The 27316-nt window shown below is 51.1% G+C and overlaps 1 protein-coding gene across 1 annotated transcript in view; it reads left to right on the forward strand.

Moving 5' to 3' along the window:
• WNT9B (Wnt family member 9B) overlaps positions 1 to 27316 on the forward strand; it is a 48649-nt gene that overhangs the window by 622 nt on the left and 20711 nt on the right. Inside the window, exons 2-5 of the mRNA XM_040244364.1 lie at positions 7546 to 7605; positions 23537 to 23567; positions 23762 to 23920; positions 24159 to 24249. Of these exons, the coding sequence (XP_040100298.1) occupies positions 7546 to 7605; positions 23537 to 23567; positions 23762 to 23920; positions 24159 to 24249 (341 nt within the window). The remainder of the gene's footprint in view (positions 1 to 7545; positions 7606 to 23536; positions 23568 to 23761; positions 23921 to 24158; positions 24250 to 27316) is intronic.

A 27316-nucleotide genomic window follows, 5' to 3' on the forward strand; every position in this document is an offset into this window, starting at 1 on the left:
GAAGCCTGCACTGGGTGAGCACATAGGTGAGTAACAAACGCCTACGGAAGCCGGCCTCTCTGTCGCCCAGCCCCGGCGCGCCCCCTGGCGGCGGTGCTGATAATAAGGCAGGAAGTCTGTTGCCAACGAAGGTGGCCCGCGCCCGCCCCGCCCCACGCGCGCACCCGCTGGCTGGAAACCGAAACCTTTGTTGGTGAGCAGCCCGGATCTTTGGGGATCCCGGTTAAGTAGGCATCCTCGTGAGTGAATGCCTTTAATCTACTTCGCAATCCCCGAGCTTAGCTAGGGATCAGGTGTGCGTGGCTTTAGGCTCCCCTCTCCTCCCCACCCAGGTGTCTCCCTTGGGAGAGCGAGCCGCGCCCCAAGATGCAGGACGCAGACTGGCCGGTGTGATGCCCCAGGCTTCCACTCCTGGGCCACCAACAGGCGGTGGCCGTGTGGCTGCCTCAACCTTATGTCAAGGTGTGGGAGGCTTCAGAGAGCCGGGTGATGTCACTTAGTCCTTCCTGGCCTGGCCCACCCACTGGCACCCCTAGATCACAGGTGCCATCTGTGGGACCATAAGAGGTTTTCCCTGTCACAGTAGTTCCTCCTGTCTTAGTCCTCTCTAGTTCCCTAAGGGCATTTTGGAAAGTGATTTGGGGTCAAAGTCCTTTAGAAGGGAGGGAGCTACCAAAAATTGGGGTGAGAGGGCACCCCTGGCCAGCTGCTTGTCGTCTCTGAGCCTCCTCTCCTCCATCCAGGTGGGTAATACTTTGTATCTCATAGGGAGTTGTCAGCGTTAAATGAGAACCATGCTGACAGAACGCCAGACCGCGGATGGTGGATAATAAATATTGGGTTTCTTTCTTCTCCTCTTAGGGGCTAAGGAATCAGCGGCCGTCTTGGATTGCTCCTCTGCTCCTGTCAGCCTCAGTTGAGCGGCTCCTCAGGCGCCCAGGAGCCTCCTCCAGATGGATTTATCCAGGAAAATCTTGTCTAACCTCCCAACTTGAGACCTACCTCACCATCTCCTCTTCAGAGAGACCCCCCAAACTCTTAGCTGCTCCCCATCTTGTCCCTCTGGGCCTCTTATTGCACCTTATTTTTCTACACAGCCCTAAATGCTGACCTTATATTCCATATATTCTATATCAAATGTGTCTGTCAAATTACCCACTTAGCATTGTCTGTTCGCTACTTTAAAATTAAATTCTGCCCAAGCCCCAACACCCAGAGCAGGATCCTGGACAGAGCAAGCCCCTTCTATATATTGCTGATGACTGGCTGCGGGGAGCGAGGGAGGAGGCAGAGGCTGAGGCCCCAGATGAGGGGACCATTGTCTGAGATCCTTATGGCCCTCTGGGGTTCCCATCTTGAGTAAATCCTGGCATCGAGAATTCCCCACCCACCCTAGCGACCCCACTCTGCGTTTTGGCTCCTGTCTCCTGCCCAGGTGACACCTGCACTGGTCCAGCTGGGCTGAGATCAGGCGTTGGCTGGCTGTCGAGAAGTGGCCGCCACACAGGACACTTGAGGCTTGATGGGTCTTGTGCTGCCAGACCTGCTCTCTGCCCCTCTTTCCCTCCCTCACTTTCCCTTTTCTTCCAACACTTCAGTCTTTTTCCATCCTTCTTGATTCTGCCTTTGCCTCTGAGCCCTGAGCCCCCACCCAGACATGACTGGCCTGCCCGAGCGAGGACCTGGGGCTTGAACCCCAGGTCAGTTCCTGCCCAGGGAAGTGCTCCTTCCCTGGGCAAGTAGAGCCAGACCTCCGGGTGGCTGTCTGGGTGTGGCTGACATGGTTTCTCGTGATCAGGACTGTTGCTCTCAGTTTTCCTTCTACTCCCTGATGGGTGGGACATAACCAGGAAGGGGAGCCCCGGATGCAACCCAAGAGCCATCTCTGCCTTCTTCTGTCTCCAGCCTCAGCCAAACTGAGGCCCCCTTTCACCTGGGCTCCAGAGCAGGAAAAGTTTCTGTTTTTCCCATCTCCCACAAACATGTATTTCGTGCCTGCTGTGGGCAAAGCCTGGGGCTGAGCTCTGGGGCTCCATCCTCAAGGGGACCCCAGGAGCACAGTAGGTGCTCTGTGTGCTCAGGGTCAGGGGGAGACTCCATTCAACACATTTTTATAGAGCACAGAATATTTATTGGAAGGACTGATGCTGAAGCTAAAGCTCCAGAAGAACTGACTCATTGGAAAAGACCCTGATGCTGGGAAAGATTGAGGGCAGGAGGAGAAGCGGGAAACAGAGGATGAGATGGTTGGATGGCATCACCGACTCAATGGACATGAGTTTGAGCAAACTCAGGGAGATAGTGAAGGACAGGGAAGCCTGGCGTGCTGCAGTCCATGGGGTTGCAAAGAGTCAGACAAGACTTAGCAACTACACAATGATGAAGGATGAGCATTAATAAACAAAAACTGTCCTGGTGTTGGCCTTGCCACCTCTGGGGGAAACAGTCATCTGGGAGATGATGAGATAAGTGTTTCCCTTACACCAAGATAGGAGCTGTGACGGTTCTTTTCATCCCAGAGATCTTGAGGGGGAAGACTTTTGTGGGGGCACGATAAGGAGATAGGACAGAACAAGCCAGAGATTATTCTTGGAGGTGATGCAGAAATCACTGATCAAATCCTGGTTTGTACTCTCCTGAGTTCTGCCAGCTAATTATGCTCCCCACAAACCAGTGCAGCCAGCAGCAGCCATTGCTGGAAACTCACATGGGCCCAAGCATTGGCTCTGAGTCCAGGGAGCCTGAACACAGGGATGTGCGCCCAGTGGTGAGAGTTGCCTCACTAGGCATCCAGGAGCAGGTGGCTGTGGCTGGCACAGGTGCAGGCGAGTCCTTGTGCACCCTAGAGGCACCTGTCTGGCCTTGTCCCACATCTGGCATAGCCCCATCTCCTCTGCCCATTTGCCTTGGCTTCCAGGTGAGGCCTGGATGCGGTTTCATGTCTGGCTGGAGAGACCCTCTGTCTGAGTGGTTGTCTTAGAGCCCAAATCTCATGCCAGCACCCCGACCCCAGTGCTGCCTCTCCCTGTGTGATACTGGGCACATTATCTACCCTCTCTGAGCCTGTTTCCTCATCTGCAAAATGGGTGTAATAACACCTGCTTCAAAAGGCTGTTGCTTGTTCAGTGGAGTGATTCCTACAGCGTCAGAAATGGCATTTGGGACACGTTAAGTGCCCCTTTCATTCCTTGATGATAGTTAGCTGATCTGTCTCGATGGCACTCTTCTGTTTAGGTTGTAGTGTAGCTTCCACTGATGGTGGCCTCTTTCTTCGTCAGTTTGTTCTGGCTCCCCCACCTGACTCAGAGAGAAATTCTGATTGGTCTAAGCCAGTCATGGAAACCCATTCCCCTTGCTTGGGATTCACTTAAGGGTAGATATGGGATCCAGTTTAGGCTAATGAGACATGAAGGGAGGTCTGCCGGAGGGTACAAAAACTTTTCTGCCAAAAGATTTTTTGGGGCCCTTAAAATGATACTGTTCTCATCACTTCATGGCAAATAGATGGAGAAACAATGGAAACAGTGACAGACTTTATTTTTGGGGGATCCAAAATCACTGCAGATGTTGACTGCAGCCATGAAATTAAAAGACGCTCCTTGGAAGAAAAGCTGTGACCAACCCAGACAGCATATTAAAAAGCAAAGACATTACTTTGCCAACAAAGGTCCATCTTAGTCAAAGCTATGGTTTTTCCAGTAGTCATGTATGGATGTGAGAGTTGGATTATAAAGAAAGAATTGATGCTTTTGAACTGTGGTGTTGGAGAAGACTCTTGAGAGTCCCTCGGACTGCAAGGAGATCCAATCAGTCAATCCTAAAGAAAATCAGTCCTGAATATTCATTGGAAGGACTGATGCTGAAGCTGAAGCTCCAATACATTGGCCACCTGATGCGAAGAACTTGGAACCACTGGAAAAGACCCTGATGCTGGGAAAGATTGAAGGTGGGAGGAGAAGGAGACAACAGAGAATGAGATGGTTGGATGGCATCACTGACTCAATGTACATGAGTTTGAGTAAGCTCCTGGAGTTGGTGATGGACAGGGAAGCCTGGCATGCTACAGTCCATGGGGTCACAAAGAGTTGGACACGACTGAATGACTGAACTGAACTGAACTGAAAATGATACTATACACATTGCTTTTTCCTGCTTTTGAACATTATTATATCTGAATGTGATGCCTGGAGCACCAGCAGCCATTCTGTGCCATGAGGGAAGCTGCCTGAGGATGAGGCTGACTAATAGAGGAAGAACAGAACAAAAACAGAGAAAGAAACTGGGTCTCTGATACCACTGCTAAGATATTAGCTGACCGCAGGGGAGTCCTGCCTCAGAAATTCTTGTTGTATGAAATAATACAGTTTCCTTGTTGTTTAGGCTACTTTAGTCTGTTACTTTCAGCCAAAGCCCTCCTAACTGAATTCTGTATTCTCCTGCCTGGTATAGGGCAGTTAGATAAAGTGTTACTGATTGATTTACAAATTGAGTTGCTTTAAAGGTTGGTCACTTTTCTTTTTCTTGGCTTTGGGGGCTTTAGTTTGACTGGGAATGAGGTTACAAATTGGAGCCTGGCGCTGGGAGACTCACTCTGACACAGTTTGGAGGAAGAAGGAAGTAACAAAAGGGAGGTGTAGGGTTGAGGTAGAGCTTAAAGTTAATCCAGAATAAAGTTCCATTTGGTGTTGCTTTTTCCTCAAACAGCTACAGCTTGACTACTAATGAGTATAGAGTATCTTCTAGAGATGATGTAATGTTCTGGAGTTAGACAGTGGTGTTGCCTACACAATTTACTGAATGAAGCAGAAGTCAGTGGTACACTATAAAATGGTGAATTTCATGGTATGTGAATTATATCTTCATGGTTTTAAAAACAGAAAAACAAGCTGTGGCAATTCACCTGCCTTTCTTCCACACTCTCTCCTCCACCTGTGATCTTAGCCCTGCAATCACTGGCCTTCTCAGGCCCCCCACTCCCGCACATCCACGCACCACTTTCTGAGGTTGCTGCTCAGAGGGGCTGGAGGAAGGCTCCTCTAGGGACAGAGGGTGAGTTCCGCTTTCCACCCACCGTTTTCAGGCCTCTGTGCATCCAACTGAGGAGCCAGGCTCTCATATCCCTATCGGCCAGATGGCCTCAGGTTGGGGGAAGGGTGTCAGAATGATACTGTGGGGGCACACAGGCTCTGTGATCAGACAGGGCGATTTCCAGCCTGGGCTCCACTGCTTAGCTACTACTTCAGGCAATTTATTTAGACTTCCATGTGATTGTTTCTTTATCTGGCAAATGGGTACAGGTACTAATGCCACAGCTCACAGGGCAAATGGCATAATTTACCCCCAAGACCTGGGCATACAGTGAAAACGTTAGTCCCTCAGTCATGTCCGACTCTGTGCAACTCCATGGACTATAGCTTGTCAGGCTCCTCTGTGCATAGAATTCTCCAGGCAAGAATACTGGAGTGGGTTGCCATTCCCTTCTTCAGGGGATCTTCCCAACCCAGGGATCAAACCCGGGTCTCCTGCATTCCAGGTGGATTCTTTACCTTCTGAGCCACCAGGAAAGCCCAATAGTTGGACAACAATTGCTGGTTCCCCAAGACATATTATTAACTTGTGACCAAACAAATGGCAAAATCTTGACCAGACTGTCTCATGATTGATGTTCCCAGCTTTTCTGCTTTGTCTGGCCCAAAAGTTTACCTTCCCCCCCTTCTCCTCACCTACGCCGACCTTGACCCTTCCCGGGTCCCCTCTGCCTTTTGTTCTACACATTTAAGAGGGTAGTGCTAAGAGGAAAAATCATTTTCTGAAACCCACATCAGAGAATGTGGCATAACCAAAATATTTTTCATCTTTTTTTTTTTCCCTGCTCCAGAATTGTAAAAAGTCTGATGTATAGTTTGTCTAAAAGTTAGAATTTCAAGAGCCTTTCTGTGGCTAATGGTAGTATTTCTCAGAGGCTGGAGAGGACCATGGATGCCCCACAATATGAAGTGTGGTGTTAAATCACGTGGGGTCACATGTGCGAAAGCTCATTTATTCATATGTTCTATCCTGTTTTCCTTCACTCTTCCTGAGTATTGTCGAAGGAGGAGAAAGTCTGTTTGATGCTAATACAGCAGTTTCTAAGTTCCTTTGTGATGAAGAGAAAAGGTCACGCATCCAGCCTTTGCTGGGGGGCATAGTATCTGGTCAGAAAGACGCTGTTGAAAATGATAGTAATCTACAGTTTCCTTTGTGAGTTCCCTGGTGGCGCAGTGGATGGGACTCCACTTGCCAGTGCAGGGACATGGGTTCAATCCCTGCTTGGAGAAAATTCCACATGCCGTGCCGCAGAACAACTACCTGTGTGCCACAACTACCAGAGCCCCTAGAACCCACGCTCTGCAACAAGAGAGGCCACTGCAATGAGAAGCCCATTCGCTGCAACTATGGCTGCAGCTCGCCGCAACTAGAGAAAGCCCGTGCACAGCGGTGAAGACCCAGCGTGGCCAACAACAAAATAAAATTTCCTTTGTAATTGAAGTTATTAAAAGGAAAGCAAATCAACTTAAAGAAAAGTGTTAAGAAAATAGCAGAACACCTATGGAGTGAAGGTGACATGGAGATGCCTGGAGTCTGGGAAACACTGGATCATGCGGATAACAGAGCTGAGTACTTGCAGTCAGGGTGCCCTCAAGTTCCGCTGTGTGGCCAGGGCACCTTAGTAATGGGCACCTGCTGGTTGGTCAGGGCCCCGGGGTGACCTAGCTCCAGAAGCTGGCAGAATGGAAGGGCACTGGGGTTGTAACAGGCAGTCACCCCTGCCATGAGGTGAGAATCACCCCAGCATCGTTTCTGCCTTAAGGTACAGACAAGAGCCTTGAGGCCAGTCATCCAGCCTTAGGACTGTGTTGCATGGCAAGGTGGCCTAGCACGAGGCCTCCGTGACCCAGATACTCCTACTGGGGGTGGGGTGGTGGTTGCTGTTGTTTAGTCACTAAGTTGTGTCTGACTCTTTGTGACTCCATGGATTGTAGCTCGCCAGGCTCCTCTGTCCATGGGATTTCCCAGGCAGGGATGCTGGAGTGAATTGCCATTTCCTTCTCCAAGGGATGGAACCCATGTCTCTTGCATTGGCGGGAAGATTCTTTACCGCTGAGCCACCGAGGAAGCCCCCGGGGAAGGGATGGAGGAGGAAGCTTAATGGTGTCCCAGTTGCCCAGAGGGGCTGAGTTTCCGGTCTAGGCAGGAGAGGCAGAGGGACTGGAGGAGGTAGGACGAGGCCCAGAAGGTGCATTGGCCTTGGAGAGCCACCTGTCTCCCTCCTATAAGGAGTGTGAAGAGCCGCAGAAGAGGGAGACCAGAAACTGGGGCTTCAGCCTCAACTTTCTCTCAACTGGCTGTGTGTCCTTGGCAAGGCACTTACCCTCTCTGGGTCTCAGTGTCCCTCTAGGTTACAGTGGCCAAGTGAGGAGTCCTTCTATTCCTGACATCATAGATTGGCTGGTCCACCTCCCCAGGATCCCTGTGACCACCCCTCTGTGTTCTTGTCCCTTTCAGGGCAGACCAGGACAATAGCCAGAGCTGGCTACAGGCTCATGGCTGGGGCTGTTCTTCTAGGTGAGGGGCCACTGGTGTCCAGCCCGGTGAGGCTCTGGTAGTGTTGGGCAGTGCCCAGTGGCCGTGTTGGCAGGCTTAAGACGCTAACAGAAGAGATGGGGACCTGGGAGAGAGGGAGGGAGGGAGGGGATGAGGGAAGGAAGAGGTGCCTGGGTGGGGGCGGCCCCAGTGGCTGCCCTCATGAACATGCCGAAGGTTGCCAAATTGAGTTTAAGCCTTGGTTCCAGAACACAAAGCCTCATCTCTGGGGGCTTGACCCCTCAGAGCCCCCACCCCCAGGGCCGGCTGCCTGAGCCGCCCCAAGGGAACTGGCCCCAGAAGGGCCCGGTTGTTGGCTGCGAAGTGGCTGGGAGGGAAGTTTTAATGATACACAACACAAGACACAGGGGGTAAAGAAAGAGGGGGGTGGTGGAGGAGAGAAGGGAGGTGGGGGGGGGGGGTGGAGAAAGAAAGACCTCCTGCCAGGCCTGTTGCCAGGAGACGGCTAGGCAGCCAGAATCAGCCCTGCTCTTTTCACAGTTGCCTTTAAGCAAGGAGAGAAAGCCCTGTCCATAAAGGGGGACATGTGTTGCTGGGTGTGTAAGGCTAGCCTCTGCAGTTAGGGGAGCCCCCAGCCCCGCCCCTGCCGCTGCCTAGAGAGAGCCCCTCTCGCCCCCAGCCCTGCCCCCCGCTCCTGAGGGTTATGGATGAACGAGACTGGGCTACAGAGCAATGGAAAAGGATTCGGGAAGGCCGTGGCCCTGGCCACCAAAATGCCGCAGCCACCTCTGGGGTGCAACTCACCAGCCAGGGCCCGAGGAAGTTATCAGAGCCGGCAGGGTTGGGGTGCGGGAGGCTGGGGGAGTCTAACAAGGCAGGTCATAGTATTCTGTTGGCTCAGGGTGAGCCGAGCAGTGCCTGGAGGTGTCCCGGTGTCTAGGAATCCTTAACAGGCGACTTAGAAGGGTGGGGTAGGGGGCTGGAAACTCCCCCATCCTTCACTCTGCCCCCCTGGTCCCTGTCCCATGGAACAGCTGTTCCAGAAGGATGAGATGGTTGGATGGCATCACTGACTCAATGGACATGAACTTGAGCAAACTCCGGGAGATAGTGAAGGATAGAGGAGACTGACAGGCTACAGTTCATGGGGTCCCAGAGTTGGACATGACTTAGCGACTGAACAAAAACAGCGGGCTGTGCCTTGGTACTTGGCAACAGTGTTTTTGCAGCTTGGTTAGTCGGTGACTGTCTCTGTTTCAGTGAGGAGTCCACCACACAGCCACGGGGATAGATGGAGGGTGAGGGATTTTGGTTACACAAGGACTCCTGTGTCCCTGGCCCCGGCTGTCAGTAGAGGGATGTCAACCGTGCGGGTTGTGCGTGGTGTGCTCAGCGGAGGGGCTGTCAGTAAAGGAGACCAGGGCGTCCTCTGCCAGGCGTGCCTGGCAGCTGGGCTGGAGCCCTGACCCCTCCTATTGGACTTGAGTGTGAGCTCCCTGGTTTAAAGACTCCTTCAACATTGTGTTCTGACCCGCTGCAAACAGGCTGCCATATCTGTTGTTTCATGTAGCCGTCATGTTTCCATGTAGCTGCCCTAGAGAAAGAGCCGTTTCTTTTACTCCTCTGGCAGACTTTAAGGTCTGAGTTCTAGTCCTGCGAGCATTTCCAACCCGCTTCAAAGCTTCAAAGTGTTAGTGCTGGAAAGATCCAGCCAGCCAGCTCACCCCAACTTCGTCTGGGAAGTTCTGTTTGAACTTCAGGGGCACTGCCGGAGGCTCTCCTGGACTCAGACACCTCTTTCCTTCCCTGGGCAGTGGGCGACCTGCATCCCTACTGCCCCCGCCCCGGGCTGGCCTTAGTTGCTCAGTTGTGTCCGACTCTTTGTGATCCCAAGGACTGCAGCCAGCCAGGCTCCTCTGTCCATGGGATTCTTCAGGCAAGAATACTGGAGTGGGTTGCCATTCCCTTCTCCAGGGGATCTTCCTGATCCAGGGATCGAACCCAGGTCTTCTGCATTGCAGGCAGACTCTTTACTGACTGAGCTACCGGGGAAGCCTGACCCGGGGAGTGAAAGAGGGAGTGAAATAGCTCAGCAGAGGCCATTTCTGGACAAAATGGAGAAGTCATCGCTTCTTCTAAGAAATTTCTTACTCTGCATACATGTGTGCCCTGAGATGTTTTCGATGCAAGCTGATGTCCAGAAAAACAGGACTCCCGGAGGAAGCAGGTTGGGGAGGCTGTCTGTCCAGGGCTCCTGTTTGGAAGGCTTGCTTTTCCTCCAACTTCTTTTGCATCTTGTTTCTGCTGAAGTATATGTTTTAACTAGTTCTGGCTTTTCTTTTCCTTTTTTAAAAAATTTTTTTGGCATGTGAGATCTTAGATCCCCAATAAGGGATCAAACTCCTGCCTTGGAAGTGAGGAGTCTTAACCATTGGACCACCAGGGAAATCCCGCTAGTTTTGTTCTTTCCTGGCTCCATCCACTGCAGGGATCAAGACTTGCTTCCAGAAGGGCCAAATCCCCATGAGGTGATAACCAAAAGAGCAAACTTGCCAGCGCTCAGGGAGGGGAATGAGGTGTGGGTGTGAGTAGGGGCTGGGGGTATCTTGGATAGTGGCTGGAGGGGTGGGTGGTTGCCTGAGGCACCCTGGGGGAAGGCAGGCTGGCTGGGCAAGGAGGCAGCATGGCTCTGTTAGAGGTGGAGAGCTGGACTGTTAGGGAACTGGAAAGTTCTGCCAGGCCCTCAGAGGTCTTTGGGGGTTTTTGTTTTGTTTTTAAATACTCATCTATTTATTTGGCTGTGCCAGGTCTTCCTTAGTTGGGTACACTGGATCTGGGATCTTTAGCTGTAGCGCATGAACTCTTAGCGATGGCATGTGGGATCTGGTTCCCTGACCAGGGATTGAACCCATCGGCTCCTGCATTCGGAGCTTGGAGCCTTAGCCACTGGACGACCAGGGAAGTCCCCTGGTTTCTGTTTCACAGAAGGAAGTATTGACGGTCTTTCATAAAAAAGCCCATCTCCCTGGCTTGTCAATGACTTTCCATCCCAGGGAAGGCCATGGCTCAAGGAACCAGACACGCCTGGTGGCAGCGTTGTTCTCAAGGCTGGGCACAGGTTTTGTCCTGCCTCCCACCAACCCAGGCTATCACACCCCTCCCTCATTCAGAGGACCCAACTCTTAGGCTGGAAAGAAAGTCTTCCTCTCCCCTTTCATAACCAGCCATGCTGTTTTCCTGTTATAACTCCTGGCCAGCTCCTCCCACCCCCTCACACTCTAACTCTGTGGCTCCTGCTTCTTTGACTTATTGGGGGAGAGTCCCAGGAAGCCCACCCTGACCCCAGAAACATCCCCCCAAATGGTCGCTGATGAACTCACATCAGCACTGAGACAGTACTAAAGCCCCTAGATTGGCTGCTCAGCCTCCTGGTTCTCAACGTGGGGCAGAACCATGAATTAATCTCTTGGGTGCACACTCACCTCCTCCAGGAAGCCTCCCTGACTTACTGCCCTCTTTGTGCCTTGTGGCTCCTCATCAATGTAGCAATTCCTGACCCTGAGTGGCCCTCAGCAGCCATAAAGATTTGTCCCCAAAGCTCGGGGCTGGTGGTCAGGTGGGTTAAAAGAGAGGAGGGGTGGGGGAAGGGGACTCTCTACAAATGCAATGGAAGAAGAGGTCCAGCTTGGTTAGATGGAAGGGAGGGTGGTCTAGATTCCCTTGGTTCCCTTCACTCTCCACCGTCTGCACCCTCAGCCCCTTGACCATGAGGTTGAACCTTCACTGAACCACAGTCCTTCCCTAAAATGGTCCTGGGAGAGACGGAAGCAGAGACAAGGCCCTTCTCTCTGGGACAAGACCCTCCCTGTGGGACTCCTTAGAGGTGAGGTCCCACTTCTGAGAGCCTCCAGGCCACAAACGTGTTGTGTGCATGGACCCAGGACAGGGGCCTGTGAGGATGGTCAGGGTCACAGTGACACCTGCTGGGGCTTCTAGGAACAGCAGCTGGGGAGTCGCAGACAATGAATGTTGGTGGGGGGTGGGGTGGTTAAGGGCAATTAGTAACATCTCACTGCAGGCCTTGAAATTAGCCTCAGATTGTTAAACCCTCATCTCCTTCGCAGGAACGAAGCACAAGAAGATGCACAAGCAACGGGGCCATTGGAATTCCACCTAGGGCTCCTAGGGACATGAGCTGCATATCTCGAACGGGTGGTATTTTTTGAACTTCATTCACAGAGTCTGGTTTCTAGGGAAGAAACCAGAGGAAGTCTGAGATTGTTCTTTGCACTTCTCTGTGGAATGGAGTTTTAAGGGCAAAGAACAAGGACATGCCTTGTACATTTCTATGTTGTATCGCCTCCATAAGAGGAAGAAAAGTATGTAATACTGCCAATGTCAATGAGTAAAAACAGTCCAGGTGATCATTGTAATGTCAATCTGAAGAAACTGGGAGGAACAAAGAATATAGTGAAATGAATTAGTATAGTGCCTGACACCTGATAAACACTCAGTATGTTAGGGCGATTCCTTGATAAAAGGAAACCCACAGTGGAGGGTCATCAGCCTCCCTCGTGAGCCAGGCTGGAGGGGTGCAGAGGTGCCCAGGGCACAGGGCGATGTCTTGCTTGGAAGCCCTCCACTGACCTCAGTAACTTCCCCCAAATAAATGAAAAGCCAGATATGCAAATAAAGAAATCCAAGGGTGGAGTTCCCTGGTGGCGCAGTGGATAAGAATCTGCCTGCCAATGCAGAAGACATGGGTTTGATCCTTGGTCTGGGAAGATCCCACATGCCTCGGGGCCACTAAGTCCGTGCATTGCAACTACTGAGTTGGCAGACCCTAGAGCCAGCAAGTCACAACTACTGAGCCCGGGTGCTGCAACCACTGAGGCCCATGTGCCTGGAGCCCATGCTCTGCAACAAGAGAAGCCACTGCAATAAGAAGCCCATGCGCCACAACTAGAGACTAGCCCCGTGCTCTGCACCTAGAGGAAGCCCTCCTGCAGCAGCGAAGACCCAGTACAGCCAAAAGTAAATAGATAAATAAGAAATTCAGGGGTAAGGATTTCAGTTTGCAAAATAACCCTTCACTTCAGAAAGAATCCAGTCAAGGACTCCTGCAAGTACATCACATATCATCTGTTTTATCCTTACACCCCTTAACTTGGATAATCAGACTCCACCGGCGATGACGAGGCTACAGAGAAAACCTAGATGTAGCTAGGTGCTGATGTTCCTTCCTTGGGCAGAGTTTGGAGTATAAATTGGGATTTCCCAATGGGAAAATTGGGGGGATGGGACTGATACTGGGGGCTCAGCAGGCCAGACCCTGGTCTTGGTGGGTTTCATTTGCTTTCCCATCTAATCCTCAATAAAGCCCCACATGAGAGCTGGCACTGCTCTCACTTCACAGGGACACAGTCCTAGTAAGTGTGGGAACTGGGATATGCATCCAGGCCCCCCTCACTCTGAAGCCAGGGAGTGAGGGGTAAGCCCAAAGGGCTGGGGCTGGGTACATGGAAAGGTGGTGGTGTCCCCACTGGGAATGGACACGGAGGAAGATTTTGGTGGGGGGATAGATAGCTAATGGTCAGCAAGATTCAGCTTACCACTCACAGGGTGGAGGATGCCTGGGTATACACCATTAGGACTGCCATGTACAGCTGCTCAGGTTGTGCACTGCAAAATGTTACTACTCTCCCCCACCTAGGAGGGCCCCATCTGCATCACAGGCATATCTGCATATTTTCTGACAGTTAGAAGTGAAATGCCTAGAGGAGGAGATAGTTGTTTTTAAATCATTCAGAGGGGCTTCACGGTGGGTAGGCAGTGCCTTGTCAGCCTTTTCCACATGTATTTGCATCATCTTCCTTGAGACCACCACCCAAAGGAGTGAGCAGGTATTAGGAGTGGAGGAGGATTTCCTGCCCCATCTCGTTTCTCCCAGCAGTCATCAAAGGGGCAACAGGGAGCAAAGCCGTCACAGTACCCCTGTCCTCCTGTTTCCTCTCGAGGTTCCTGGCTAAAGGTTCAGGCTTTTGCTCTCCTTGCTGGGGCAGACCTCTAACTGGGGGCAGGAGGAGGGAAGCTAAGGAGAAAGAGGAGAGAAAGAGTTTGGAGTCCCATGGGTGAGCTGAAGGAAAGACACAGAGCAGGGGCTTTTTTTTTCTTCTCCACATCACAAATTCATCACAAATTCAATAACATCAAAGGTCATTCAGGAAAGAGGAAAGTCCTCTCAATAGGGTCAGTCAAGTTTGGGGACCCTGGAACAGTTTCCTGGAGCAGTATTTGCTGTAACAAGCAAATGAGTATATCAAGCTTCAGGCTGATGCAGTCCATGAGTTTGGGCATGCAAAACAGATCATTTGCCAGGAGGTCTGGGCAGTAGAGGGGATTATCCACCACACAGAACAGTTCACAAGAGGTTGTTTCCTTTATAATGAATTGCAAATGAATTTTCATCAGCTATTGTAGTTATTATTAATAATACCAGTGTTTATTGAATATTTATTCTATTAAACATGGAACTATGTTAGGGCCATGCTTGTAGCAGATACCGTGTCCCTATGATCATGACCAATTAGACCTGACCCTTGGGCAGTCAGTTCACAAGTGGCCACAGCCTTTGACAGGTCCCGGAAGTGCCAGTGTGGGGTCCCCTTCTCCTCTTCAGAGTCATGTTAGGATACACAGCAGATGCCACTGGGCCCCAGAGCTGAATGGCCGTGGCACCATGGGGGTGTCACAGCAGCCGTGATGGGCCACGTGCAGGCTATACTCTCTGAGAGAAGCAGGAACCAGGAGTTAACAGAAGCAAAAAGACCTGTCTAGAAAGTGCGCAGCACAAGGAGGGGAATGAGAGAGGCAGGTCCCAGTGCCTGAGAGCATCAGCCTAGCGGTGTGACTTGATTAGCCTCATTACAGAGCCTTTCTGTCTTCCAACAGCATCTTCCTTTCCTGTGATCCTTCCATAGCCACTGTGAGGGTGGTGGGGGAGGTTTAGGCTTGGAGGGTTCACATCTGGGAAAGAGGGTGCCCAATGGAAAGGTGAGGTCAGAGAGACCAGCCTAAGGCTCCCTGGAAGTCTGACTAATCGACCTTGCCAATTATTGAGCACCTACAATGTTTCAGACACATTTTACATGTTATCTCACCTCACATCCTGCCGGAAGAATAACTATATCGCTGATTTTACAGTTGAGAAAATGAGAGTTCTGAGAGATTCTAAGTGACCTAACCAAGGTCACCGGCTCAGGAGAGCTCAAATGTGGGCACAGACATCCTGGCTATCTAGGGCCACAGACCCTGCTGGACTGCTTTGTAGTGGAAAGAAGGAAAAAAAAAAAACAACCAGTATCACTCAGCGAGGTGAGCCTTACACCAGGCACCTCTGGGTGGGGAGCGGCTGGGTGGGGGAGTGGAGAATTCCAAAAGAAGGAAGCCTCATCTGTGGTTCCCATGGCGTGACAAAGCCATGTCTCCGAATTGAAAGTCATTTAAACTTGCGATCCTGGAGATAACAGGGCTTTGGAGAAGAGAGGTCTCCGGGGCTGCAGTCCGGGAGGATTCCTGGAGGAGATGAATTTGTGGAACGAGTGGGGACTAGAGAAGAAGAATGGGGGGTGGGCCAGGCGCAGTGCACTGAGGAAGGGGCCCTCAGGGCTCAGGAGGGCGGAGCAGGAGGGGAGGGCAGATGGACGTGTTTGCGGTGTCAGGCGGGGCGTCTAAGAGACCCGCATCCTGCTGGCTCGCTGAGAGCCCTTGAGCAAGTCACTTCTCCTCTGAGCTTTGCGTTTGCCATGTGTTAAGTGAGGAGGTGGGGGCGACTCCCCTGGGCCCTCCCTGCTCTACTCTGGGGAGAGAAAACAGCCCGCCAGAGCTGAGCAGCCTCTTGCACCCGCAGCCTCCGCAACCGGCTGCACCGGTGAGCAGCAGGGGGCGCTCCTGCAGAAGGCTGGCCGCCGCGGCCCCTCTCTGCTCCGTTCGCCTGGCCTTCCTTTTCTGTCCTTCCCAGTCAGCTCCGGTCACTCCTCTTCCTGCACTGCCCTTTCCCACCCCACTTTCTGGGATGAGCTGGTGGAGTAAGTTCCTGGAATCCAGATTTGGGGGCAGGCCACTTCCCTTCTCTGTGCCTCCGTTTTCCGGGTTATGTGAAGAAGAGATGAGTTACTGTCTGGGAGAGTTTTCCAACCATAGTAGGTGTCCAGGATGAGTCCTGACATTTCACACCCCCGTTATCTTTCCCAGGACAGGAGATGCGGCTTTTACTGCCCACCAGGGAGAGCCAGAGCTTCCTTGCTCACCGTCAGGGTTACACTTTGCTTCAAACTTTTACTCAAAGTCCTTTTGTACGAAGGTAGAAAATCCCATGGACGGAGGAGCCTGGTAGGCTGCAGTCCATGGGATAGCTGAGGGTCAGACACGACTGAGCGACTTCACTTTCACTTTTCACTTTCATGCATTGGAGAAGGAAATGGCAACCCACTCCAGTGTTCTTGCCTGGAGAATCCCAGGGACGGGGAAGCCTGGTGGGCTGCTGTCTATGGGGTCGCACAGAGTCGGACATGACTGAAGTGTCTTAGCTTAGCTTAGAAATGACTTCTTGGTGCTGTATGGCACCCGGAACAATGAATGACCCTTGACAGGTAGTTGTGGCATGATTGGGGTTTTGAAACCATCTAGACAGGAGCTATGGATCTTTCCTGTAGTCATGTATGGGTGTGAGAGTGGGACCATAAAGAAGGCTGAGTGCTGAAGAACTGATGCTTTTGAACTGTGATGCTGGAGAAGACTCTTGAGAGCCCCTTGGACAGCAAGGAGATCAAACCGGTCAATATAAAGGAAATCACCCCTGAATATTCATTGGAAAGACTGATGCTGAAGCTGAAGCTCCAATACTTTGGCCACCTGATGCAAAGAGCCGACTTATTGGAAAAGACCCTAATGCTGGGAAAGATTGATGACAGGAGGAGACGGGGACAGAAGGAGAAGAGGATGAGATGGTTGGATGGCATCATCGACTTGATGGACATGAGTCTGAGCAAACTCTGGGAGATGGTGAAGAACAGGGAAGCCTGGCGTGCTGCAGTCCATGGGGTTGGAAAGAGTCGGACATGACTTAGTGGCTAAACAACAGACAAGAGCTGTGAGTAAGTGACAGGAGCTGCCTCTTCTGCCGTATTCATTTTCATTCTCACATTTCTGACCACTGTTGTGTGAGGAAGACAGATAGAAGTGGTATGTTTATTTTATGGATGAGGAAACCAAGGTCACAGAGGAAACCAAGGACAAGGTTAACTTAGGACCCAGGGATCTTTCCATTCAACTACAGTTGTCCCAACCCTTTGCTGTTAACAACCCCCTGTTGGAGGCATGTGGTATTACATGCAGGTAGACACAAAGCCTTGAGGAGAAATAAATGCAGGCACAACCAGGGTGCGAAATCCAAGAGGGAGAGGTGGAGATAGACCATTTCATCAGAGCTGGAGGCTAAAAATGAGATTCCAGAGTCAATAACATAAAGCGGCAAGGTTCAGCAAGTCTCAAAAGCATTTCCTATTCTAAAGTACCCAACACCCTGTCAATCTACTCCTCACTCCAAAGGTGAGCTCAGTATAGCAAAGGGATACTCCATGGGCTCATCTGTTAGAATTAATTCCCAGCACTTTCTTCTCTTTACTGCAGCTCAGTGATGAAACCCATACACGCTCCTTGGGTTCTAATCCCAAATTTACTAGCTGAGCAGTTACTTACCCTCTCTGTGCCTCCATTTCTTCATCTATAAAATGATGTGAGGATGAAATGAACTAATATGCCTCTAGGACTTAGACCAATGCTTGGCATGTAGTTAGTACCCAATATCCAGTTTATACTTATATAGAAATGTCAAAATGTTATATGTATTTATGTACATGTCTTCCCCAACAAACTGTGCTTCTCAGGGACAGGACCTAGTTAGTTCATCATCTCTTACTCACAGATGCTCAAAGTTTGTTAAATTTTATAGTATATAATCATGCTTTCTATGAAAAGGAAATTTTGTAGTAAAATTGAATTAGTCATTGTGTGTGTGTGTGTGTGTGTGTTGTTAAGCCTGAGCTTACCATTTCCCAGAGGTAAACAAAGACTTGAGTCTCTCCCCAGTTTAAGGAATACATCTTTCTGGGCCACTGAACTACATAGCAACTTTAGGAAAACACGCTATGATCCAGTTATCTCCTAGTCAAGACTTTGTTAACGAGCACTTCCTACCTGTGCCTATGATTGTGCAAATGTGACCAGGAGGAAGTGGGCACCATCTAGGACTATGCCAGGGACTGCATTCCTCCAGGCACCAGCTGAATATTCTGCACTTCATAAGGGGGACCCTTTCCTCTTACCCTTCACTTTCCGAAGCTAGAAGTTACTCAGATGGAAACATGCTAACAAGAATACGCGAAGTGTGCCTCTGTTCCGAATCCAATCTTTAGAATGTGATTGATCGTCAATTCTGGATGATTTTTCTATTTCCTAAGAAAGTTGTTCTTCTTGCCTTTCTCCGACTCTTCCTTGTTTTCTCTCTTTTGAACTGTGCTAGTAGTTGCGGCTTGTCCAGAACACCTTTCTGTTATAAAACACCTGAAAGGAGAGTCTGTCATTATTGCTTTGCCGGTGGGTGACTCTAGAGGGGGTACTTAATAGTCAAAGGCAGAAAGCATGCTGCCCAGCGCTACTTGTCCGGTCATCTCACTGTGTTTTAATGTTTTTAGAAGTGGGAACCCAGAGGGTGGGTATGTGTACTCATGGTGACCCCACTGCCCAGGCAGCACACAGGCTTATGTGCACCTGATCGTTCTGAGTTGATTTACGTGGACAACGGAACAGGCTCTGAAACTGGGATTGTCTGTCCACATTGCCATTTCTCTACCTACCTCTGCATTCAGCCTCCCTTGGCTAAGCTCTAACACCTTTGGGCTGGAGAAGAGCCTGAGGCAGGCAAGGAATAAGGAAGGATCGTATCACCTTCCACACAACACAGCCTCCACCCAGAGCATTGTTCTGGAGCAGAGAAGGCAAGGGAGGAACAGAGACAAGGTTTCGAATTGGAATTCCCATGGATGGGTGTGCTCTGCCAGCGGTAGGGGGAGCTCCCCATAGAGGACCAGAGTCCTTCCTATAGAAAAATAGGTGGATGGATGACATAGGAGATGTCCAGGAATACATCCCTTGTTTTCTCCCAAATATCTTTCCTGCCGAGGCTTAAAGTTTTACCATTAGAGATTTTTTCTTGTGTCCTTGTTGCCTCTCCCTTTGAAGAAAAATTTTTTTCATTATAAATGTTAAATTAGAAGATTCAAAGAAGATAAAAACATTTTAAACACACCCTCACAGCCTCCAAAGCACTCACTTTTTAAAATAATAGTCATGACCTCTATTTTGGACCGAACGGTTCAAGGCACCCACTCTTCCTTTCTGGCTGTGCTGGGTCTTCACTGCTGCACAGGCTTGGCTCTAGTTGCCGCCAGTGGGGGGTACTATCTAGTCGCAGCAGGCCTCTCAAGGTGGCGGCTTCTCTTGTTGTGGAGCTGGGTTTAGGGCACACAGGCTTCAGGACTTGTGGCCCGTGGGCCCAGTAGTTGAGGTTCCTGGACTCTAGAGCAGAGGCTCAGTAGTTGTGGTGCACAGACTTAGTTGCTCCCCGGCACGTGGGATCTTCCTGGATCAAGTATTGAACCCACATTTCCTGCAAGGGCAGGCGAATTCTTTACCACTGAGCCACCAGAGAAGCCTGCAAAGTACCCACCTTTTAATTCATACTTTGGTATGTTTCTCTCCCATCTTTTCTGTTGTTTTCACGCATAGCTGTAAGTCCCCCCTGTGTGAGATTCTGTGACCCACTTTCCCCAGTTAGCTTCAGTCCTAGTTTGGTCTGATGCTCTGAAAAGGTCAGGTATATGCCACCAAGTACCAGTGAATTCCATGATGTTGAGGAAATTACCTACCTGTCTAAACTTCAGTGTCCTTCCTGTGGAGTGGGGACAGTGATGCCCAATGTGATAACTCACAGCACCCTGGAGCCAAATCAGAGAGAGAGTGAGAATTAAGGCCAGTTCAGAAGAGCAGGAATAGGACGGATGGGAGTGGTCAGCATAGAACTATTTACAATGAGACCATAGCCAAGAAGGCTGGGTCACAGGGAGTGGGGGAGCCAGGCAGAGGGACAAGGGAGCACTCCCACACCAGTCCTATTGAGTCCTCCCTGGCACCAGCTCTCCTGAGCAGCCATGCCTCATGCCTTGGGCTCGGCCTGGGCACAGGTGCCTTCCCTTGGAGCCCCTGGGCATCACCTGACCCACTTCCTGTTGGGCTGAGTCCATTTCCAGTATAGCCCTGAGGGTGATCAGAGGGAGATAGCCAGCCTGGAATTCCTCATTTCCACTTGCTCACAGCCAGGTGGTGAACTCAGAGGATTGTGTGAGTGCTGGCCTCTGCCTGGGGCCCTGAGCTTGACTTGGGAGCCCTAGGGACCTGGGGCCACACAAGGCTGAATGGCTCCTGAGGATGTGCTTCAGGAAGGGTGGCCTGGTCTGGGGGCAGGGTTGGGGGGAGGATGAAGAGATGTGGACCTGGATTGGATACAGCCTCTGCAAGTTGTTCGCCACAGTGTGTGCGCATGTGCGCGTGCGTGTGCGGGCGGTGGGGGGGATGGCGCGGACCCGAGGGGGAGGCGGGGGGGTGGGGCAGGGGAACTGCATCCCTAAGCCGTGGCTGCCTTGGGCTGGCTCATGGAGACAGGTAGCTGCACGTGGATGTCTAAGAATGCTCCTCTTGCATACCTGTGTGAACGTGCAGGTCCAGGAGCAGCTGTGGGTCTGCCTAGGAATTTAGACAGCCATGGGGGAGGTGTGGGGGGAGTCTGTGTGTCACTGAATACCTGGACTTGAGTTGTAGAGTGTCAAGGGGTATGTGTGTGTGTGTGTGTGTGTGTGTGTGAGATGGGGCATGTGTCTGACTATGGGAAGGAGTGTGTCTGTGAACATGCATTGTGTCAAAATAACACAATCTATTATTTCTATCTCTGCTGGCAACAACACATATTACCGGAGCACCTACTATGTGCTGGGCCCTGAGCCAGGCCCTGGAGATATAGAAAGAAATAAAACTCAGGGCCTCCACCTGCCCCCTGCCTTGAGGAGCTCCCAGGGCAGAGGGTGAGGTGGGAGGAACGAATCATTATGGTCAAGGCTCTAACTCCCGAGGGCTGCCCCTGTGTCCTTCCTCAGGGGTCCCACAATATCCCAACTGTGGAGATGATCTGTTTTCACTGCCATCTCCTCCTCCAGACTAGAGCCCCGTAATACTCTGTAAGGATGAATTATGCCAAGGCCCCTGTGAGTCGGGGTGTCTGGGTGGCCCTCAGCCAGCCGTGACCAATTATGGGCCACAACCAGTGCGACAGTCCCACTAGGCTGGGCTTAACTCTTGCTTCCACTACTTACAGCTGGGTCACATGCACCAGCTACTTAAGTTTCCTGAGCCTTGCTTAACTCATCTGTGCAATGGGTATAATGATGGCTCACTAACCTCACAGGAGGCCTGAGACTTCAGTGAGACATGTGCTGGGCCCAAGGATGGCATCCTAAGCACTGACTGGTGGAGGCTCAAGAATTTTCTTCTGAGTCTGGGATTAGCAGATGCAAACTATTACATACAGAATGGATCAACAAGGTCCTACTGATTAGTACAGGTGGGGCTTCCCAGATGGCACTAGTAGTAAAGGGCTCACCTGCCAATACAGGAGACAGGAGACTTGGTTTTGATCCCTGAGTTGGGAAGATCCCTTGGAGAAGGAAATGACAACCCACTCCAATATTCTTGCCTGGAGAATCTCATGGACAGAGGAGCCTGGCAGTCTACAGTCCATAGGGTTGCAAAGAATCAGACATGACTCAAGTGACTTAGCATGCACGTATATTACAGGGAACTATATTCAGTACCCTGTGATAAACCATCATGGAAAGAATATGAAAAAGAATGTACATGTATCTAGAACTGAATTACTTTGCTGTGCAGTAGAAATTAATACAACATTGTAAATCAACTATACTTCAATAAAATATTTTTTTAAAAGAGAGAACTTCTTTCTGGATATTTCCATGTGTATCTCAGCATCCAGGCACTGATGTCCTTGGTGAATCTTTAGTGTTATCTCCAATTTCCCTGCCTTACAGCCTTAACTGACAACAGGTAACTTTTCTGAAACATTGAAAATGTGTCACTTTGGGAGAGTATGCCTCACCCCACCCTTGCTCCAGGCAATTGCCTGCTTGTGTATGCTGGTGTATATGTGGCAGGGGCCCATGGGCATAAAGACAGGAGGGGCAGCTGGGGCAGCTCTCTCCTCATCTGCCTGAACTCAGGTGCCCACTGGGGTGGTTGGAGCCTGGTAGGGGTCCTTCTTCCTCTCTGACTCCCACTGGTCCAGCTTGAGCTTCGTTGAGCCTGGTTCAAGGTCTTACCAGTGGTATGCTGGAGCCAGTTTCAACTGGTTTGCACAGCCACCTGAGCAAATCTCTTCCTAATTCCTTAGATCAAGGATGATGCCACATCAGTAACTTGAAATCACCCACGGTGGCAATGTTTTCAGCAGAGAATCAGCAGATGCTATTAGCCAGGCTCTCACTCATCTGGCAAAGCTGCACACCTTGTCTACAGTTTTAACAACCCCTGATATTGACTGCCAGCACCTGTTAGGCATTTGGCATCACTTTTTTTGTTTTGCTTTTTTTGCCACACCACGCTGCTTTCAGGATCTTAGTTCCTCCACCAGGGATTGAAGCTGCGCTCTTGGCAGTCAAAGTGGGAAATCCTAACCACTGGGCCTTCAGGGAATTCCCATGGCATCACTCTTATTTGCACAAAAATCCTGTAAGCTATTTATTATTGTCCTCATTTCCTATCTGAGGTTTATAATTTCCATGATTTGAATTCAGGTCTCTGCCCACCACACTGGACTGTATGCCTCAATAACACACAGAACCGTGAGATGCGATATCACTGGCAGAGTTGTTAAAGATAGTCGGTTAACCGCTGCCCTTATTGGACAGGGAAACTGAGCTCAGAGAGGCTCACTATAGCCGTTAATATGGCAGCTCCCATCTTCCCCCAGTCTCCCAGCGCCTTCGTGTTCACAAAGCCAAGGTCGCTGTCACCTGATGTTCTGCATACATGGTTGATTTTTTGAAACTTTACATTCAGATCTTGACATTCAGTGTGAGTTATGTTTTGTTTTGCTCGATTTGACCCAGTATTCAATACTCTCAAAAACATATTAAACCTTGATGGGGTGATTTGTTGTGTGCCTCCCTCCCAGATGGGAGCCACCTATTGCCTTGGTCACTGCACTTTCACTGCAGGAATTGGGGTTAGACTTAAAAAAAAAAAAAAAAAAGAATAAGCAGGGCAGAGCCTTATGACCAAACACTGAACATATCCATCCTGTCTGACAGAAGTTCTGGGGCCTATGCCCTTTGGAAAGTAAGTTCCTTCCCACCCCGTCCCAGGCTCTGCCCGCCCCACTGACCAGAGAACCTGGATTTTTGTTCCATGAACATCAGCTAATGCTCAGTGAGGCCTCCTCCCCGACAGACTCTAGTTGAGAAACTGGGCTCCCTTATCCCGCTTCCATTCTGACCATGGGTATCCCCGTCCCAGGACACCCTTAGCATTTTTCCTGTGTCCACAGCCGGCCCTCCTTCAGTGTCGCGGAGCTGGGGCAGAGGGGCCCGAACCAACCGGCTGGAGGGTGGATGAGACACGACTTCTCAGACTCCAGGCGCCTCTCTCCTTTTACCCCTTCCTGCGGGTACCTTCCTGCGGGTACCTCCACCCCGCCCAGAGAGGCAAAAGCTCCCTGGTCCCTGCTTCGTATCCCCATCCTTGTCTCTCCAATTCCCGGGTCCTTCAGCCGCCCAGTCCGCTGACACGCACTACATCAGGTGAGCTCTCACCTGGGGAGGGTGGGCAGGGGGCCGGGAGGCGGGGCGGGGGCGGACCTGGAGAGGTGGCCCCACCCTCGGGGGGCGGGGAAAGTCTGCAGGGCCAATGAGGCGGGGGGCTCGCCGCTCGGGGACGGGTGCCGCCAGCGCTGCTCCCTCCCCCCGTCCCCGCTCCGCCCCGCTTGGGTTTAAAGCCCTGCAGGCTGCTGGTGGCTGCGCTGCGAGCGCTGCGCGGCGCGAGGAGATGCGACTGGGCTCCGCGCCGCCGGCATCATGCGCCCCCCGCCCGCGCTGGCCCTGGCCGCGCTCTGCCTGCTGGCGCTGCCCGCCGCCGCCGCCGCCGCCTACTTCGGGTCAGTGCCCGCCGCGCCCCGGCCCGCCTGCCTCCCCCTCCTCTCGCTTCAACAAGGCCAACTTTTCCCTTCCGCTGGCCCCGGCCCCGGCGGGATCTCGAACTCAGACCTTAGTACCCAACCCCATCTCGGGGTGGGAGTTAGTGCCCAGAACTCCTCTGGCTTCCCGGACTGGTCCCGGATCGCACCTTCTAGCGTCCGAACTCTGGTCCCCTTCACCTCCGCTTTTCTCACCCAGTCCTGTCCGAGACCTCATCCTGCCCACTAAGCCGAATCTCGGATCCCGGTTCAAGCTCCGGGACTCTGCAGGCGTCTCGGACCTGGTGCCTGTGCGCCCAGCGCGCCCTGTCCCTGCCCGTCCAAGGAGTCCCTCCCGCGCTCGGACGTCCTCTCCGATCCTCACTTGTGCCCTGTCCGTCCCCATCCTGGGCTCTGTCCAGCCACCAATCCTTGCCTGGGGCTCCCTTCACACCTTCTGCCTTAGTCCTGCGGAGCTGAGACCCGGAGGGCTGGATGGATGGGTAGGGTGGGGTGTTACCGAGGTCGGGGGAGGGGATCGCACTGATCCCAAAGGGATGGAGGACCCTTCAGACCGTGCGGAGAGTAGGAGGGAACCGTCTGTGGAGGAAATCCAACCAAATCTCAGACCTGGTGTCAGGTGAATTCTCAGGAGAATGACGAAGAGAGTAAGGGGGAGGCGGTGTACATGATTGGAAAAGGAAGCTCCGAGCTGAGGGTGACATCTGGGGAGAGAATGGGTGGGACCGGGCAGTGTTTGGAGAGCAAGTTACGGGGTAACTGACCCTCCTTCTCTGAACCTGAATTGCAGGGACTTGGTAGAGGAGTTGGGGTCGTGGGTGCGAAGGGACTTTCCTGACCTCCCCCCAAAGTCTGCTCTAAATATATACAGTCTGTTTCTTTAAATCATGGCACTTTTTGTGACCCTCACTCAAATCAAGGTGAGGCTTACAGTCTGACCCAAGCAAAGGCAAAAGCAAGCAAGCCAACAAAACCCAAAAAAAACATAAACCACCAAGCAAGTGACCTGCCAGAGACTGGTCTTATGGACCTAGCAGGGAGGGGCAAATAAGGGTCAGAGAAGGTCTGAGAGGTCCCTCACAGGAATAGGGCTGTGGGCTAATTTCCAGGTCATGACCCCTGGTTAAAACATGCCTTGGCTGTGGGCAATGGCCTCTCTTGAAATATATAGGGGGTGGGGTGGGAGTAATGTCAGCCCAGACCCTAGGGCTCTGGGCTCAGCTTGCTGGGAAGACCACTTAGTCTCTGGCCTCAGTGTCCCCTTTTGTACAAAGAAGGGGCTGAACTTGGTGTGACTGAGCCCCTCTATCTGCTCTCTGTTAAGGGCACTGCACATTCATTTTGTTTCCCAATGATTTCAGCCTTGGAAAGGCACTGTTGCTGCCTCAGCAGACAGGATAAAATGGTCAGGCACAGTCTCTGGGTTCAATCCCCGATCTATCTACTTGCTAACTGTGTGAGTTTGGCCAAATCACTTAACTTCTCTGTACCTCAGTTTCTTATCTGTAAAATGAGGATGAGTGCTTATTTCATATGAGTATCATGTGAGTCGGGCTTCCCTGGGGGCTCAGTAGTAAAGAATCCATCTGATCCCCTGGAGAAGATAGTAGCAACCCACTCCAGTATTCTTGCTTGGGAAATTCCATGGACAAAGGAACCTGGTGGGTCATAGTCCCTAAAGTCGCGAAGCAGTCAGACACAACTTAGCGACTAAACAACAGCAAATCATGTGAGTTAGTACATGTAAAGCACTTAGAACAAGGTCTTTGTTGTTGTTTAGACCCTGACCCAGGGTCTCCTGCGTTGCAGGCAGATTCTTTTGCCACCAGGGAAGCCTGAACAGAGTATAGCATATAGTAAATGCACAACTAATGCTACTAATTATTAAGGAGATGAGATAGAGTGTCTTGATATTTCAGCCCTGACAGGGGTTTCTGAGCTGGAATGGAGTGGGGTGATGGACAAATGGTGCCTGCAGCCTCTTGGATATCAGCTCATTTTCACAATCCTTTTGTTTGCTTGGGCTCAAGGGTTGAGGATGGGGCAAGGGCCAGGTGAAATGGGAGGAGAGGGGCTCCAGGAAGCTGAGACCACCCAGGCTGGTGTGGTTGGAAGGGAAAGGAGTTTGTGGCAGTGCCCAGGGTTAGAATTTGAGGGCTGTAAGCAATGGGGCAGTCTTGGAAATGAAAAGGGAAATCATAGATTGAGCATGAACTAGGGCTGAGATGGATCATATGAGTGTGAGTCCCTCTTCCAAGTTGTGAGCTCCACTGGACATAGCTGGCAAAATGTACTCAAGCCACCATAACCCCAGTCTGGGGAGGAAGACATTCTCAGAGATTAAGATAAAACTGAGGCTTCATGCTGTTATGTGTTTGGTCTCAGAGAACAGACAGGAATGAGCCTAAATTCTCCCTGAGGAAGCCCTGTTGTGACACTCAGGCCAGGTTTTCCATCCTACTATTTGAATTTGCTCTCTGGAAGGAATCTATATCAGTCATTCACACTGTAGTAAGAATAAGAGATAATGTGCTTCTCTCTTCTCCAGATTATTTGCATTTGAAATCTCATTTCTGACCATAAGATCAAGTGTCTTGTCATCCTGATAAAATTCAAACATCAGGAGAACAGGTCAGGCCAATCTTCTTAGGATTTTTAAAATCTTAGAATCAGACTTAAGAGTTGGAAGTGACCCCCAAAGTTTCTCTGGTCTAACTCCCTGCTTCAAGCAGGTCATGTATTATTCCTATTTTTCAGATGTAGGGACCATCATCCCCAAGTCAGTGAGCCAGCAACTGCTTCTGGTGCTTTTGCGTGAGTCTGGCACCTAATTCTGGTGTTGCTGATAGTATTACTATCATTAGTATTACAGTTTACAAATAATTTTCTTATTCAGCCCCTCCATCATCTGATCCTCAGACCCATTCTTGAGGTATACAGGATGGATGTAAATAGTTTTCAAAAGGAAACTGAGGGTGAGAAAGTTTCAGTGATTCACTCTGTGTCACACAGCAAGCTAGTGGGAGAGGCAGCATAGAAATCAGGTCCTGCTGCCAGTCTGGGCTCTTCATTTGACAGAGCATTAGCTACCAGAGCTAATACCGTGTGGTCATCCAGGAAAGCCACAGCTGTAAAGGAGCTGCAGAGGGTGAAGTGGGGAGAGGGTTGCCCCTCTCTCCTATTTGGTTAACTCTGTTAGACACTCTTGGCTGTTGTGGGTTGAGTGGGGCCCCAACATTCTCCTCTGTCCTCAACAGTGAGATAGGATGCTATGAACTCTGCTCAGGTATCAGGTAGGCTCCCATAGATGGCATGATGACAGTGAGATGGGAGGTAGAAAGGTTTGTCCTAACTTCA

This window comes from Oryx dammah, unplaced genomic scaffold (genome assembly GCF_014754425.2).
Source record: "Oryx dammah isolate SB20612 unplaced genomic scaffold, SCBI_Odam_1.1 HiC_scaffold_8, whole genome shotgun sequence".
NCBI lineage: Eukaryota > Metazoa > Chordata > Mammalia > Artiodactyla > Bovidae > Oryx > Oryx dammah.